Source organism: Procambarus clarkii, chromosome 13 (genome assembly GCF_040958095.1).
Source record: "Procambarus clarkii isolate CNS0578487 chromosome 13, FALCON_Pclarkii_2.0, whole genome shotgun sequence".
NCBI lineage: Eukaryota > Metazoa > Arthropoda > Malacostraca > Decapoda > Cambaridae > Procambarus > Procambarus clarkii.
In genome coordinates, this window is record NC_091162.1 from 23,426,782 (window position 1) to 23,444,447 (window position 17,666).

Genomic DNA, 17,666 nt, shown 5'->3' on the forward strand with positions numbered 1-17,666 from the left:
CCTTGGAGCTTGGGGTTACCTTCCACAAGTTCCTCGGGGTCTGCCTTTGTGGGTCAGTTTAACTGCTCGGTTTTTCGGTCACCCTTTGGGTACTTGGGTGTTTTGTCTACCTTAGGGTAAGGGGGAGTTTTTGCACTTGTAAAGTTCATGTGCTTCGCAGCTTATTGTCAACTATCGCAGTGGCCGACTCTGTTACTTGGGGTATTTTATTTTTTATTTTTATTTTTTTATTTTTTTTTTTTTTTTTTTGCCTTGGTTGGGGGGGTTGTGCCCTATTTACCACTGGTGTTTGGCCTCACCCTGATACTTGGTGGTGCCCCTGCTTGCTCCCCATGAGTGTACACATCCCTGGGGTTCAGCTAAGACAGTTTGTTTGGTAGTTTTGGGCTCCTGTTAGCACTACCCTGCCTGGGTTTACCTGAGTGCGAGTCCTCTTCAAGTAAACGCTCAGAACCCTGGGAATCCTCTAGGTCTGATGGACGTGATCCTGGGATCCCCCCTTCGCTTCATGCGAATTTGAGGGTTGTTCGGTCCCCTTGTCTCAGGGCGACCCTCACTGTTTTTGTCTCCTCGCGCAGCCTGTTGGGTCGGTGACACTTTTGACCCTGAGTCCTGTACTCGCCTAGTTGTACTCACCTAGTTGTGCTTGCGGGGGTTGAGCTCTGGCTCTTTGGTCCCGCCACTCAACCGTCAATCAACAGGTGTACAGGTTCCTGAGCCTATTGGGCTCTATCATATCTACACTTGAAACTGTGTATGGAGTCAGCCTCCACCACATTGCTTCCTAATGCATTCCATTTGTCAACCACTCTGACACTAAAAAAGTTCTTTCTAATATCTCTGTGGCTCATTTGGGCACTCGGTTTCCACCTGTGTCCCCTAGTGCGTGTGCCCCTTGTGTTAAATAGCCTGTCTTTATCAACCCTGTCGATTCCCTTGAGAATCTTGAATGTAGTGATCATGTCCCCCCTAACTCTTCTGTCTTCCAATGAAGTGAGGTTCAATTCCCGTAGTCTCTCCTCGTAGCTCATACCTCTCAGCTCGGGTACTAGTCTGGTGGCAAACCTTTGAACCTTTTCCAGTTTAGTCTTATGCTTGACTAGATATGGACTCCATGCTGGAGCCGCATACTCCAGGATTGGTCTGACATATGTGGTATATAATGTTCTGAAAGATTCCTTACACAAGTTTCTAAAGGCCGTTCTTATGTTAGCCAACCTGGCATATGCTGCTGGTGTTATCCTCTTGATATGAGCTTCACGGGACAGGTCTGGCGTGATATCAACCCCCAGGTCTTTCTCTCTGACTCTTGAAGTATTTTATCTCCCAAGTGATACCTTGTATCTGGTCTCCTGCTTCATACCCCTATCTTCATTACATTACATTTGCTTGGGTTAAACTCTAACATCCATTTGTTCGACCATTCCTGCAGCTTGTCCAGGTCTTCTTGAAACCTCAAGCTGTCCTCCTCTGTCTTAATCCTTCTCATAATGTTGGCGTCGTCAGCAAACATTGAGAGGAATGAGTCTATACCCTCTGGGAGATCATTTACGTATATCAGAAACAGGATAGGTCCAAGCACAGAGCCCTGTGGGACTCCACTGGTGACTTCACGCCATTCTGAGGTCTCGCCCCTCACTATAACTCTCTGCTTCCTATTGCTTAGGTACTCCCTTATCCACTGGAGCTCCCTACCAGTTTCTCCTGCCTGTTTCTCCAGCTTATGCATCAACCTTTTATGGGGTACTGTGTCAAAGGCTTTCCGACAGTCCAAAAAATGCAGTCCGCCCATCCTTCTCTTTCTTGCTTAATCTTTGTCACCTGATCATAGAATTATATCAAGCCTGTAAGGCAAGATTTACCCTCCCTGAACCCATGTTGATGGGTTGTCACAAAGTCTCTTCTCTCCAGATGTGTTACTAGGTTTTTTCTCACAATCTTCTCCATCACCTTGCATGGTATACAAGTTAAGGACACTGGCCTGTAGTTCAGTGCCTCTTGTCTGTCACCCTTTTTAAATATTGGTATTACATTAGCAGTCTTCCACACTTCTGGTAGATCTCCCGTTTCCAGTGACCTACTATACACTATGGAGAGTGGCAAGCAAAGTGCTCCTGCACACTCTTTCAATACCCATGGTGAGATTCCATCCGGCCCAACAGCTTTTCTCACATCCAGCTCCAATAGGTGCTTCTTGACCTCATCTCTTGTAATTTCGAACCTTTCCAAGGTCACCTGGTTTGCTGCCACCTCTCCTAGCGTCGTGACTTCTCCCTGCTCTATTGTAAAGACCTCCTGGAACCTTTTGTTGAGTTCTTCACACACCTCTTTGTCATTCTCTGTGTACCTGTCCTCGCCCACCCTAAGTTTCATCACCTGTTCCTTCACTGTTGTCTTCCTCGTGATATGACTGTGTAGTAGCTTTGGTTCGGTCTTGGCTTTATTAGCTATATCATTTTCATACCTTTTCTCAGCTGCTCTTCTCACACTAACATACTCGTTCCTGGTTCTCTGGTATCTCTCTCTACTTTCTGGTGTTCTGTTATTACGGAAGTTCCTCCATGCCCTTTTGTTCAGCTCCTTTGCTTTCATACATTCTCTATTAAACCACGGATTCTTCCTTTGCTTCTGTTTTTTCCTGTTGGGCTGGGACAAACCTGCTTACAGCCTCCTGACATTTTTGGGTGACATAGTCCATCATGTCTTGTACGGACTTGGTTCTGAGTTCTGTGTCCCAATGTATATCCCATAGGAATTTATTCATCTCATAGTTTCCCTTTCGGTACGCCAGCCCTTTGTTTCCCAGTTCTTTTTTGGGGGTGATAATTCCTAGCTCAACCAGGTACTCAAAGCTCAATACACTATGATCACTCATTCCCAAGGGGGCTTCCAACTTAACTTCCCTTATATCCGACTCATTTAGGGTAAATAATCAGATCAAGCAAGGCTGGTTAATCCCCTCCTCTCGTTCTTGTCGGTCCCTTGATGTGTTGACTTAGAAAGTTTCTTGTTGCCACATCCAGCAGCTTAGCTCTCCATGTGTCTGGGCCTCCATGTGGGTCTCTGTTTCCCCAATCTATCTTTCCATGGTTGAAGTCTCCCATGATTAGTAGCCTGGATCCGTTCCTGCTAGCCACAGAAGCTGCTCTCTCTATTATATTGATGGTGGCCAAGTTGTTTCTATCATATTCCTGTCTGGGTCTTCTGACATTCGGTGGGGGGTTATATATGACTACTACTATAATTTTCTGTCCTCCAGTTGCTATGGTACCTGATATGTAGTCACTGAAACCTTCACAGTTCTGAATTGCCATCTCTTCGAAACTCCAACCTTCTCTTAGTAGCAAAGCTACACCACCACCTCCTCTCCCTTCTCTCTCTTTCCTCACTACATAGTAGCCCTGTGGAAACACTGCGTTTGTTATAGTGTTTGTTAGCTTTGTTTCTGTGAGTGCTATTATGTCTGGGTTTTCTTCTAGTGCCCATTCTCCGAGTTCACTTGTTTTATTTGTAATTCCATCTATGTTAGTGTACATTGCCTTGAAGCTCACTTTCTTCAGTTCATTTTCTTGTCCCATTCTTGGCGAGCATTCTGCTGGTGTGGGAAGCTTTTCAGTGGGTGAGATGATCTGTGAGGTGGTTTGCAGGGTTTCAGGGGAGTTTGGGGTGAGGGGTGGGGGTTTCATGGAAGGGGGGGACAGGTAGGGTGTGGGTTAAGGAGATAGGGGGGACATGGAGGATACAGGGTGAGGGGGGAGGAGGGATAGGGAGGGTATGGGATGAAGGGGGAGGGGGGGACAGGGGGTGAGTATTGCTGCTTGCTGGTGACTCAATTTACCCAATTGTGGATGATCATCTTCGGGTACAGGCTGCGCAGGTGTTGCATTCTAGGTTTTGTTTGTTGCAATGCGCTTGGTTTGTTGCTCATCCGGATGCCCTGCAGCTGCCCCGTTTTGCTTATAGGGACCCGGACTTGGGGTGGGGGTCGCTTCGACCCTGGTTCAGTCCGCACCTCCTAGTCCTTCCCCTTCTGTTGTTCGTTCAAGTCCCCCTCCCCTGCTTCCGGCCCCAAAACGTCTGAGGGTTTCGGAGTCGGGGCAAGGGTTAGTTGGTCTTGAGACTTGGGCAAGCCTCGGGGGATGCCCCATCCGGTGTGGCAACAGAGGCATTCGAGTCGCCTTCCCCGGCCAAAGCCTCTGGGTCTGACCCCCAGGATGTTGGTGTTGTTCAGCTCCATGTGCAGGTTCCCTTCCTTTTGGTGGCGCAGGTGGTGGAGGACTTGCACGCTCGGGGCCTTTTGGTTGTGGCCTTGCGCTTCTTTTCCCTCCTGGAGCTCTCATCTGACTGCCCCACGAAAGATGTGGGGGCGTTTGGGGCTGTTCCTGGGTCTGGCGCCTTTACCTCTGCGGCTCGCTCGTTGGCTGCCTTGCTGAAGTTCTTCGCGTCGATCTTACGGGATGCGGTTGCTCTGTTTTATACTTCCCGGCTCGTGTTTGTGCTTGCCTCCTCAGTGGAATCCGCTTGGGCCTTGGCTCTTAGGACGTCTTGCCCTTTTTATCCTCTCTTGTTTGAGGCTTCCGCCGTTGCGCAGTATATTCGGGCTGTTTCGGCTTCTTGCCGTCCTATGTCGGACTTGCTGGTTTTCCGGGGGTCCCGTGGTGGACCTTCCCAGAAGGGTCATGCCAAGGCTCAGGGTTCCTCTCGTCGTGGTAGGCCACTGGTGTCAGGTTCGGGTTTGGCTCTTCCATCGGACCTGCCTTCATCTGGTTGGCGCAGTGTTCGTTCTGTGCGAGGTTCTGGGTCACATAAGAGGCGCCGGTCCTTTTGTGGTTCGCCCCATTGGCGGGGTGATGTGGGGGGGAGGCTTGCGCTGTTCGCAAGTATGAAGTTTTCTGGCGGTCCTTCCAGTTCTTCTTACATCTTTGTCGTTGTACTTCACTTTGTTACGGTGGTGTTGTCCTTTCTCTTTCCCTCTTGGTTGTTCCAGGACCGTCTCCTTATGCCTAGCACTGTCACCTCATATTGTGCAACGCTGGCGGAGCCCCTTCAGCTTGCCTTCGGTATTGATGTCACGTCTGCACCGTTTCGCAAGCTGTCTCGGGCGTTGTTTCACCTCCGGCCTACTCATGCGCCACCTGAGCCGTCCTGGTCCTTGGACAAAGTGCTCTCTCTCTCTCTTTTTTTTTTTTTTTTTTTTTTCTCATTTTGTTGTGGCCCCTTTGGTTCTGGATTGTTTTTCGAAGGCTCTTTACCTGTTGGCATTGGCCTCTGGGGGTCGGGTGGATGAGCTTCATGCTTTCCTCCGGTACAGAGGTTTCTACTCCTTCGGTCGGGGTGATCGGTTTGTTCGTCTGCAGCCTTCTTCTTTTCTGGCGAAGAATGAGTGCTGCTTTCTGGAGGGGTCCCTAGTTTGTTGATGGCTGGTTAGGCTGGGGTGCATCATGTTTTGTGTCCGGTTGCAGCTCTCCGCTGTTATTTGCGCGCCATGGCTTCTGTGTCCGTGGATACGTTTTGGGTTGATCCAGTTTCCCTTCTTCCCTGTTCGAGGGTGTGGGTCTCCCAGGTCGTCCGCAGGGTTATTAAGTCTAGCCAGCCTGCGGTCTATCCCCATGCCCATGACGTCCGCAAGTTCGCGGCTCTTGCCGCCATCTTCAGCAATACTGTATATCCTGGGCTGACATTCGGGCGCGGAGATTTTGGCAGTCAAACAGGGTCCTTGCTGCTCGTTACCTTGCAAACGTTCCTGGGCCCAGTCGGGCCTGTGTTGCTTTGGGTCGGTGGATGCAGCCAGTTGTCCTCGACTTTGGGTTGAGGAGTGAGCAGCAACCGCCTCTCGGGTAAGTCCCTATTCTTTTCCTTTGTGGGTAGTTAGCTCCGTGGAGCCATAGGGGCTACCCGCAGAAAACCAGCGTTGAATGTAATGAAACTCCATTTTCTGGGCGAGTCCCGGAGGCTCCCTGGCATCCCTCCCTCCAGTCGACATCTTTTTCGCGTGTTTTGACATCCAGCCTCAGAACTGCGGGTGTGGATCATCAGCGCGGTAGGTCTAAGGCTACCCCTTCCCCCTCCCGGGGAGGGGGGGAGCTGCGCAGACTGTGGAACGACGACGGGTGACGTCGTACTAGTTTGTTTTGGGACACTTACGTTTCTGGGTGCCTAACCCGGTCGATGGCAGACATAGAATGCTTCCAATTACACGGCGGTTTCTGTAGGCCATTTCTCCCCTTGCCTCTCTAGAGGGGCCAAGCTCTGGCTCGTGGTCCCCGGTAGGCCCATAAGAACTCCATACACATGACTGATGCCAAAGTTTGACATTAGCATATCAGTCTAGTAAGCTCCGGGGAGTCTCCGGGACTCGCCCAGGAAATGGCGTTTCATTAGATTCAACACTGGTTTTATGTTCAAATACCCAAAAATCCGAAAAACGCTGAAATTCTTTACAAAGAATTCACTAGGCAGGAGGCACTGGTAAACTGAGGCACGGTCGCCATACCATCACCCACGATATCGGCCATACGTGCATCAACAGACTTCGTTTCCCGAGGCAAAGTTCATAACCCGATATGGATATTACGAAGAAATTGGGCTCGTAACCCGAAAAGTTTGTAAAGAGGGGCATTTGTAAGCCGTGGTGTCACTGTACAGTACTGTAAATTTAATATTGGGTTTTGGTCATTTAATTGATCCAAAAACACATTGATGGAATTCTCATCAGCATCATCACTGCAAAAATACCAACATATCTCTTCCAAAAATAGAATTTTTAGACCAATTAAGGTAATGTTGGGTAAGAGACTTGCCTGATAAAATTCCATGTACAGGTTAGCCAAAATAGGCAAGGGAAGAGCCATAGTTACAGTACTCCGTAAGTTTGTTTGTGAACTGGCTGACCCAGTGTGCCTCCCTCCTCCCCACCCCCCTTCAAACGAGGGGGAGGGGTTGAGGCAAACTAGCTGGTGCTAGTTTCACAAAATTTTGGTTGTTTGTTTTTACTGTTGGAGAGTTCTTTTAGCAGCTTTAAGACTATGGTCTTGTTTTCAAGTCCTGCAATAGTTTGTTTTGGTTCACCCACTTTACTGGGTGCTTTCCTGGTGGTGGTAAGTATGATTAAATTTTAATTTTAAAGTTTTTATAGGCCATCACTCTTGCATCTCTGAGGGGGCCAGGTTCTGGCTCATGGTCCCTGGTTGGCCAATAAAACTCCGTGACTGATGGCACCTGATAGTATGGCACTGATCATTGATCAGTGTATTATAGCTTCAGGGGAGCCTCCAGGGTTTGCCAAGTAAATTGGTATTTCATTACATTCTTCATCAACAATTAGGATTGGCTTCAAATGGTGAGTGGCTTTAGGGTATATAGAATCACGCTAGTGCTCCAGTTTTATTAAAGCCAAATTGCAAACTGATAAGTTTTTCTTAAATATTTATTAGAGCAAGTTGTTTGAGTCAGTCAAGATGTGAAATAAAGTACTGTACTATATAAATTTTGCAGTCGACCAGTGGGTGTGTGTTGGTGTTGGAGTCTTGGAAGGCAGAGAGTGGAAACATCTTGCCGAATTGTGATTCTCCAGCATCCACATGAAGAGAAACGCTGCCTCCGTACTGCTCCAATTCTGCAGACAGCTCTACCTAAGGGATCTTATGTTGAAGTAAAGGGAAAACGATTTCCATTTTCAAGGTACAGTACTGTAATTGTATCGTGTAATCAATGATGTCCATCATGGATTTATACGTTCTCCAGAGGATCCTCATAGTTATTAATGCTTGTTTTACTGCCTGAGTCATCCATCTAGTTCCCTTTTGTTTCTTCCTCCGTTTTGGCACATATTTTAGAACGCGTTCCAAACGAATGCGAAAGTAAATCTGTGACTACACATGTTCACATTTATTGAGATTTACACTTCTAATTCTTTCAAAACGTGAAATAATTGTATAGTGGATACTAAACATAACTTCCATGTTTTGAATGACAAATTAGATGTATACAATGCTATTGGACATGTGTATATTCTGTAATACGTACAGAAAATACAGTGTAGAAGTTAAAGCAAGTTGATTACATGCCTTCTACACAGGGTTATGTTTCAAGGCATGTAGCATGTTAATGATTTTATATTTTCAGATGTTCTGTTAAGCAATTAGTATGGAAATATGGTTCACATTTTTTCTTTCATCTAGATTCCCAGAGCTGGAGGATATATTCACGAGTGAGAACTCAATTCTCATGTATCCAGGAGAGAAAACTATGAGTTTGGAGGAGCTTCCACATGTGGGAGAAGATAACCAATCTCCATACAATATCATTATTATTGATGGCACCTGGCAGCAGGCAAAATCAATGTACCATAATTGCCGCCATCTGCACTCCATGCGACGAGTGAGTAATATGTTAACCTTTAAAAATAGTTTATTACCGTATTTGTTCAATTATTTATTGTTCCTTGTAAGAAAAAGGCCATACAGTAAATTTGTTAGGATAGTGAGTTAAAAATTATATATTCTTAAGGTGCCCTTTTGAAAGTTAAATTTATTGCATTTAAAGAGATCTATTATATTTAACCTATAATGATTCCATGCTTGTGTCTTTTGATCTCCTGGCCCTCTTGCAATTTCTGTTGAACCCACCCTGTTTCCTAGGTCTGCATCTCTGTTTTGGTATGAATGCTTGTGTGCCTTCATTGTATATTTTGCAAAATTTGGCAGACATCTCATTTAGTGTACTTCCTTGCCTAGCAACAAGTCTGTCCAATTATATCCATGGGAAAAAATTGTCTTAAGTTCTCCATAGCGTCCTCTCTTGAAATAGAGTTTAACAACTGTTTCAATGTCTCCATTCTCTACTAGATTATATCACAAAGTGTATTTAATGTCTAATAGGACATGATCACTCTTTCCCAAGGGAGGAAGGTACTGGATGTCAAATACCTCTTCTTTTCTGGTGAATATTAAATCCAGCACTGACAGAACATCTCCTCTCATTCGTGTGGCCTGCTTGACATGTTGATACATGAATGTCTCCAAAAGGAGGTTTACAAATCTGCCTGTCCAAATGTCCTCCATTTTTGCCTCGCAGGCCTCCCAGTCTATTGCCTTAAAGTTGAAGTCCCCCAGTACCAACAATCGGGATTTGTCTTTGTCTGCTCTTACCATAATCTTTCTCATGACCATTATGAGGCTCTCATTTGTCATCCAGTTTTTCTTTATCCATGTGTTGCTTGCTGGTAGGCTGTAGGCATTTAAAATTATCAGCTTATCATCCTGATTCCAGACCTTCAGTGCCATTATGTCAATATCTCGAGGGTTTTCAATTATTAACTCTCTTATCTTCAGGTGTTCTTTCACCGCATAGCCACTCCTTCCCCCCTTCCTAGTTTTCCCGTCACATCTCCAAACTGAGTAGCCCCTTGAGAATACGATGTCATTTAAAATATTTTCTTCAAGTTTCGTCTCTGTTAATGCGACAATATCTGGGACCTTAAGCTGAATTTTATCCTTCAACTCCAATATTTTTTTATTTCGCTCCATCTTTGTTGGGTGTGTGTGTATAATAATAATATTGTGTGTATGGGGGGGGGGGACTACAGTATTAGAAATCATTATTACAACGTTTGTATTTCAGGTTAGTTTATCGGGAAAATTCATAAGCGAATATGTAATCCGCACCCAGCCTACGGAATATGCTCTGTCAACTGTTGAAACTGCAGCTATTGCATTGGCCACATTAGAACAAGATTGGGCTATTTATAATACACTCGTTCACCCTCTCCAACTCCTCTGTCAGTATCAGGTATGTTCCATATTCTTTTAAATGTACAATAGATACTAGCTAATAAATGGAGTTTGGTTTCTAACCCTAGTGTGAATTGGACTACCTGTATTTGAATGATGATACTCTTGTCCCAACACCTATTTTTGGGAAATACGTGTCTTGCAACAGGTATCTTCTACTTCTCAGATGTATTCATTTTGAGAATAGTGACAACTAGATAGCAAATAATAGACTGGAAATTGACGCACATCTTCAGTGACCTAAATGGAAATTATAAAGATTTCTGTGTACCAGAAAAGGTCAGAAGGTCAGAAGCTGGTGATTGGCAAGTCACTTGTGCTTTTCAGAGGACATCTTGCTTTCAAACAGTATGTTTCCTCCAAAACCCACAGATTTGGAGTCAAAAATTTTTATTCCGATTCGGAGACAAGAATGGTCGTAGACATTTTAGTACTTTATTCCAGCACCGATGTAAACATTTCCCACTAATGATGGCTCCATTGCTGAACAAGGTAGGTAGGACCTCATTTTATATACATACAACTAATATACAGATTTACTGATTTATTTATATATACAAGAGTTCTTACATTCTTGTAAAGCCACTAGCATGCATAGCATTTCAGGCAAGTCCTTAATCCTAATTTTCCTCGGAATACAACCCGCTAAATCGTTTAACAACCAAGGTACCCATTAAGTGCTAGGGTGAACAGAGGCTACTAGTTAAGGATTGGCGCCTAGTAAATCTTCCCCGGCCAGGATACAGACTCGAGCCAAAGCACCCGCAAAACGCCAGGCGAGTGTGTTACTACTTCGCCACGCAGGACTGCTTTAAGTTCTTTGTTATGTTCCCAATTCAACATAATACTGGAGAGAGAAGCCCAGTACAACTTATGAAATGGCAAAAATAGAATGTCAATACTGTAAGCCAACAAAAAGAGGCTCCACCACAACCGAACAATAAGACAGTACTGTATAAGGCAAGAAAGCCGCAAATGCAGCACGAGCTGACCCGCCTTCTGTTTCCCATACAGGTGGTACATCTGACTGAAATATCATACCCAAAGATTGGTGGAGAGCCTTGTACCAACAAAGAATATCTAACTAATCCTCTGTGAAAAGGTGGTGCCCTATAAAAGCGTGCAAATTTGGACACTGAGCTTGAACCGGCCACTAAAGAGCCAAAAGGATTACTCTTAACAACATAAGTCTCCAGCCTGGAGAGAATGGGGAGCAGATGTTGAACTGAAGGGAACAGATAAAGAAAATCCAACTTCAAGCATCACTGTAAAAATGACTAATAATAGCAAATATAAAAAGGATACAGATGGAATATATTGTGACATTACTGATAGTAAAATATTCACAAATTAAACTATAGAAAAAATATTCATGGTTAGAGTTGATACAGGGATGGAGATGGATATCAAAATGGTACGAGAGGTTGAATGAGTGTATCTAAGAAAAAGTATAAAAGGCATTACAAATTTGTCCAAAATGCAATTTTGTAAGATGTTATTATTAGAAAATGATTGTGATAAACAAAATTGTACATGTACCATTTATAATTTCATTTTGCCTTTTCAGATCAAGCATGGTGCGGTGCCTCATCAAAGCAAGGAACATATGATCACATCAGGGCGTTGTAATAAGTCATTAGGAAAACGAACCTATAAAAAACTCCGCAAGTGTGGTGCTAAACAGGGCGATTCACTGTCAGAGTTCATGGACTCTCTCACCTTATTTAATAGTCAAATAGAAAACATTAATCATGAAGAGGGAATGCATAATTATGATGTCAGATCTCATGACAGACATGACAAAGCCGAAATGAATCTTGCTGAAAGTGAAAATTGTGCCCGTGAAAAAAATAGTGGAAATTCTTCTGGTAATGAAACGGAGACCTTGAACGTGTTTCATCAGATTCTTCCCATTTTGAATAATAATGCCATTGATTCATCTCCAAGTTTTAGATGATACAGAATTTTTACTGCCAAGAATTTAAAAATTCTAGATTTTTGTAGTATTCAAGAGAGAAAATCTTTGAAATTCTTGGAACCTTATTCCTATATTTGCAGCTTATTAAAATGGAAAGTTCATGGATTTTCTTGATTCTAGTTTTAAATTATGTATTAATTTATTTTACTATAAATCATGTTGTGATCAAGAGCCAACATTGGTTGTGACTCAGTTTTGCTGAGCTTCATGCCATATTGGTGTTGTCTCTAGTGATATTTGAGTCAGGTCCTTCATTGGAATCCTCGATGAATCATTCCTTTGATATCACTCGTCTCGTATTGACATCCTAATTTTATATCTAAGAACTCTTATTATTCTGTAACACAGTGCTATATAGTTTTCTGGGCTTTGCATTTCCTTTTGATAATTACAGGCTTGACAGTTTCTTTTTGTTTGTTACCAACCGAACGTTAGGAATGCACAATAATGAAATGCAGAACAGAATTATCTGAAGATGGATGTTTCAGTGTATGCCAAAATTTGTAATTCGTAATTCTACTATGCAAATTTGGTCTACTATTTAAGTCTAAGTCTACTATGCAGACCTGACCTTCAAGTATCTTCCATGTATGTATTATGTGATACCTCTCCTGTCTCTTTTTCCAGAGAGTACACTTTGAAAGCTTTGAGATGGTTCCAATAATAGAGGTAATATAGTGTCTGTGTGTGCCATGTATGTTCTCTATATTCCATCCATTTAAGAAATCTCTCCTGCTCTGAAAAATAAAGTGAGACCCGAGCAGTACTCAAGGCATGACCAGCCAACCAAATAATTCACAAACCTAGTGTGACTGAGGACACATGTCTGTTGGGCCCAATGTTGACTTTTTGATCAGTGATGTTGGCTGTCATTTTTTGCTTCATGTGTGTTTCCTATACTACTTTGCATGTGCTCTCATTCATGCTTTTCCCATTTTCTTGGAGGTATTTTTTTTTCCAGTCAATCATAATGCTATCTGCACCCATTGGCTAGTTAGTAATGTTTTACAGATAACAAATTGTGAACTATTAAATGTGCCTGTCCCTATGGGCTATCCTCCTGTTACAGCAATAGGTGGGATGGAAATGGTTCTGACTAGGCTTCATGTTGGCCACATGCATTTAACTCTTGGGCTCTTAAATGAACAAAGCCCTACTCCTTACTGTGTGAACTGCATTGTTCCAGTTATAGTTGCGCTGCCTCCTTGTAGAATGTCCTGATTTTCAAGATGATCGTAGATCTTGGTTTCCCCAGTGTCTTTTTGACATTGTTCATTAAACAAGATCCTCAGTGAATCCAATGTAACTCGGCTTAAGATTTTTTGCTTTATCATTGGCATCTTGAATGATATTTAGAACCTTTTGAATATCCTGCAACAGACAATGCTAAATAGCCTTCCTGGCTTATGGCCATTTTTTGATACTTGCAGTGTCCGGTGTTCATAGTATGCTTCAGCTATTATAGCTATGCTTATCTTTCTTGATGGTTGGCTCGCATCTCCACTGTCCCTCCATAATTTTTTTCCCTGCAGGGTTTTGGTTGCCTTCATTCAAGGAAACAAAGTACAGTACAGTACTTCCTTTCCTGTAGTGCATTGGCTCTTGCCTTGCTGCGATTCCTGTTGTTGGGAGTGATAGTTTCTAACAATTTTCTAGTGTGCCTTTAGTATCTCGCTCACTCTTTACTGATGCTCTGGCTATGATATAAGGTTGGGGTTGGTATCTATATTATCATTGGAGACCAATGACCTTCACAACCCAGGCCAACATGGATTTCGAGCAGGAAGATCGTGCCTCTCACAGCTACTTGAGCACTACAACAAAGTCACCTGAGGCATTAGAAGAAAAACAGAATGCTGATGTGATATACACGGACTTTGCAAAGGCTTTTGATAAATGTGACCACGCACAAAATGAAGTCAATGGGAATAACCGGTAAAGTAGGATGCTGGATACTCTGTTTTCTGTCAAACAGGACTCGGCGAGTAACGGTCAACCATATAAAATTTAGTCCAAGTGCAGTTAAAAGCTCTGTACCTCAGGGTACAATCCTTGCACCGCTGCTGTTCCTTATTCTCATATCAGATATAGACAAAAATACAAGTCACAGCTTCGTATCATCCTTTGCAGATGACACAAAAATCGGTATGAAAATTATCTCGGCTGAAGACATTGAAAAACTTCAAGCTGATATTAATAAAGTTTTTGACTGGGCATCAGAAAATAACATGATGTTTAACAGTGATAAATTCCAGGTACTCGGGTACAGTAAAAATGAGGACCTTAAACATAATACAGAGTACAAAACACAATCAAATGTACCCATAGTAGGAAAACAGCATGTAAAGGATTTGGGAATAATAATGTCTGACGACCTAACATTTAAGGAGCATAACCAAGCAAATATTGCGACAGCCAGAAAAATGATAGGATGGATTACGAGAACTTTCAAATCCAGGGATTCCATCACAATGGTTGTACTCTTCAAGTCACTTGTGTTGTCCCGTCTTGAGTACTGCTCAGTACTTACTTCCCCCTTCAGAGCAGGAGAGATTACTGAAATAGAAGGAATACAGAGAACATATACGGCATGCATAGACGCGATAAAGTGCCTAAATTATTGGAATCGTCTCGAAGCCCTCCAAATGTACTCACTAGAAAGAAGACGAGAGAGAGATATCAAATAATATACACCTGGAAGATACTGGAGGGCCAAGTACCAAATCTACACAGTAAAATAACAACGTACTGGAGTGAACGATATGGAAGAAAATGCAGAATAGAACCAGTGAAGAGCAGAGGTGCCATAGGCACAATCAGAGAACACTGTATAAACATCAGAGGTCCCCGGTTGTTCAACACCCTCCCAGCGAAGCATAAGAAATATTGCCGGAACAACCGTGGACATTTTCAAGAGGAAACTAGATTTATTCCTCCAAGGAGTGCCTGGACCAACCGGGCTGTGGTGGGTATGTGGCCCTGCGGGCCGCTCCAGGCAACAGCCTAGTGGACCAAACTCTCACAAGTCAAGCCTGGCCTCGGGCTGGGCTTGGGGAGTAGAAGAACTCCCAGAACCCCATCAACCAGGTATCAGGAGTTCATAACTATTGCCAATTCCTCCTCGGGACTCATTCTTTGTGGGCAAGCATAGCTTTGCCTGCCTCCAGGCCTGAAACTGCCATATGTGGTTTTCCAGAGTGTGGGTTGTTCTTGGTCTCCATTGGTCACTCTTGCCATCACTCCATCTGTTGGTGTCAGGGAAATTCTTTCACCCTTAGGAGTGTGATGTGTATTGACATTGGACTCCTGTTTTAGTCAAGCCACCCTTCTAGTCTAGTATTCACTGTGAGATTGGGCTTCCTGGACCTGTCTTTGGAGTCTCCTTTTGGAGTCGGTTGGTGGGTGTGCTGCTTTCCCCTTGTAGGGCCTCTTAAGTCATTTAAAGGCTGTTCCATCTGTCTTCTGTTTGCTAGGGTTCTTAGCCTCCATTAGTTCAGGCCCTACAGCTTCTTCAGGCTGGGGTTCCACAGGCTCCTATAAATAGGGGCTGGTCGATTTGTGGCACTTGCAAAAGCAGCAGGATTTTCAATTTCCTGTATGTCCCTTTGTGGTTTAGTGGCATTATACCTTTTTTGTGGTCCCTGTTGTCTATTTTGTGCTTGGTTGTTCTTGCCACTGTGTCTGGGGGTCTGGTCGACTTGGCTTGGTTACCTTTAGCCAAGGTAAAGATCCTTTAGCCCCCCCCCCCTCCTCCAACTCAAGGAAGAGTTCATTGGGGTTCTTGAGGATGGAGATACATCATCTATAGCTCTGTACTGTATATTTAATGAAGAGTTTATTTTGCTGGTTTGGTGCCTTTTTTTGATAATTACTTATTTTGCTGCAAGTTAATTAATGTACTTTAAAAATGCTGACAAAGATTATCTTTGGATACTGGTGGAAGATGAATATATTAGTAATAAAGGTTCTGATGTATTCAAACTCTTGAATTACCAGAAATAGTGGTACTATGGAGCGGTAAGATGTGCATTTTTGCTGGCTTGGCCACTGGAATATTTTGCGCAGATGCTGATGAATGAAAATGAATTGTTGAAGGCAAAGGTCCATCTGTAGAGTTGTTAATTATTTATTTTATCTTACTGAAGGTTTTTCATGCCAATATTTGTTTTAATAACAGGATTGTGTAAGTTCTACTTATTACCGCAGAGCATCTCGGTGGTCTTCTGATTGTAGCATAGTCCATTTCTTTACACGATCAAGCTTTTGTTAATAGATTTAAAGTGAATTATGTTTTGTTTGAGTCACTGATTGTCTTTTTAGTTGTGATTTAGTTAAGAAAACTTAAGTGTTTGAGTAATGATGCTTTATACAATTAATAAAAATCAAAATGTGCCTGGTATATGTAAACACTAAACCCATGCATCACAGATATAGCAACATGACATTTTGGTTCATCCTGAAATTCTTATATACTGTACCTCTGTCTAGGCATCAAGATGTGTAGAAATAATTTAAGAGAAATATCTAGCAACCTTGCATCACTTTTTCATCAGAGGTGTTGCCACCATTCTTACGATGAGTGGTGGTCTTTATTGTAGAACTTGCGTTCTACAGTAAAACTAGTAGCCGAACAGCACCGTTAGATTGCCATCACTTATACCTTCACAACACTCATGCCAGCTATGTTATGAAAGATGTAAATAAAGCCTTGATGCAGCAACTTATGCGAGACAATAATTAATAGAGGTGAACTGCACTTTATATGTGAAGGGTATACAGTATATAATTTTGTATAATTTGTTCTATTAAAGGAGTTAATTTATTGAAACCCTATACAGGAAGACCAATAAAACAAATGTCACAAGTACCCAATATAGGGAAACAAAAAGAATAATTGTGCCTGTCTGTTGCATTATTTTCATATCAAATTTTACATAAACATTACTGATCAAGGTTACCTGAGAATTCCTCAGTACAGTATTAGTTTAATGTATATTTTTGTTACAGGTACAATCTTAGTGTGGGAGTGGACATTTGCTCAGTGATGGGTTCTAATCCCCTCCCCTCCTCCAGCCTACTGTGGCAACTGACAACACAGGGTCACAACAGTGTCAGGATTCTCATTTGTGTCACTGGACCACCTGTGAAAGGCCATCCTGTGTGGATGGATTGGGAGTCTGGGCCTGACGATGAGGAGAGAGCGACTGCACTGGTTCGTACTCATACCACCCTCACTGCCCTGGCAGATTGTATCCCAGGTCATGAGGTCTGCCCTAATAATTAAAAAAAATTTATGGGAACCGACTGCTGGCTCAATGATTTTCGCTGCAGTGGGCCCTGACTTGACATCATCATCTGATCACACTCTCGATTCTCTCTCCCCAGTGAAATCCTGTCTGCCACTTTTATAGCAGTGTCTACCATGTCACCTAGTCTGACATGCTCTTTGTTCCTTATAATTTCTTTGTGATTGTTAGTGTGACCATATACCCTGACAATAATAGCAGACTGGCTCTGCAATCACCAATGTTCCATAACAAATTTGGTGTACATGTATGGACTAAATATTTTTTAGTCCTTCAGCAGGTAGTTGTTGATCTTCAATTGCACATTCACCCGCTTCAGTATGCCTTTTGTACTTCTGTGTTGGGTTTGGTTCCAGTTTAGTGCCAAAAATGTCCAGGTGAATGCTATTAGTGGCACTACTGGTATTGTTCTCCCACCCTATATCTGTTGGAGATGACTATATCTCTTTGAGCTTGCCATAAAGATATAAAGATTACCTTAAGGCACACTTTTGTCCTGTTGTCCAGGTTGGGTAGACTAGCACCTGCAGGAGGGGTTGCCCATGAGGAGGCCACACTTGGAGGTTGGTTGGGTGTCCAGGCTGGAGCAAG

At 43.2% G+C, this 17,666-nt stretch overlaps 1 protein-coding gene across 1 annotated transcript in view; it reads left to right on the forward strand.

Annotated features, from left to right (window-relative positions):
* Dtwd2 (DTW domain containing 2) overlaps nt 1-16,161 on the forward strand; it is a 21,994-nt gene extending 5,833 nt beyond the window's left edge. Inside the window, exons 2-5 of the mRNA XM_045740780.2 lie at nt 7,495-7,680; nt 8,181-8,379; nt 9,622-9,789; nt 11,359-16,161. Coding sequence (XP_045596736.2) covers nt 7,495-7,680; nt 8,181-8,379; nt 9,622-9,789; nt 11,359-11,748 — 943 coding nt within the window. The 3' untranslated portion in view covers nt 11,749-16,161. The remainder of the gene's footprint in view (nt 1-7,494; nt 7,681-8,180; nt 8,380-9,621; nt 9,790-11,358) is intronic.
* The last annotated feature ends 1,505 nt before the right edge of the window (nt 16,162-17,666 follow it).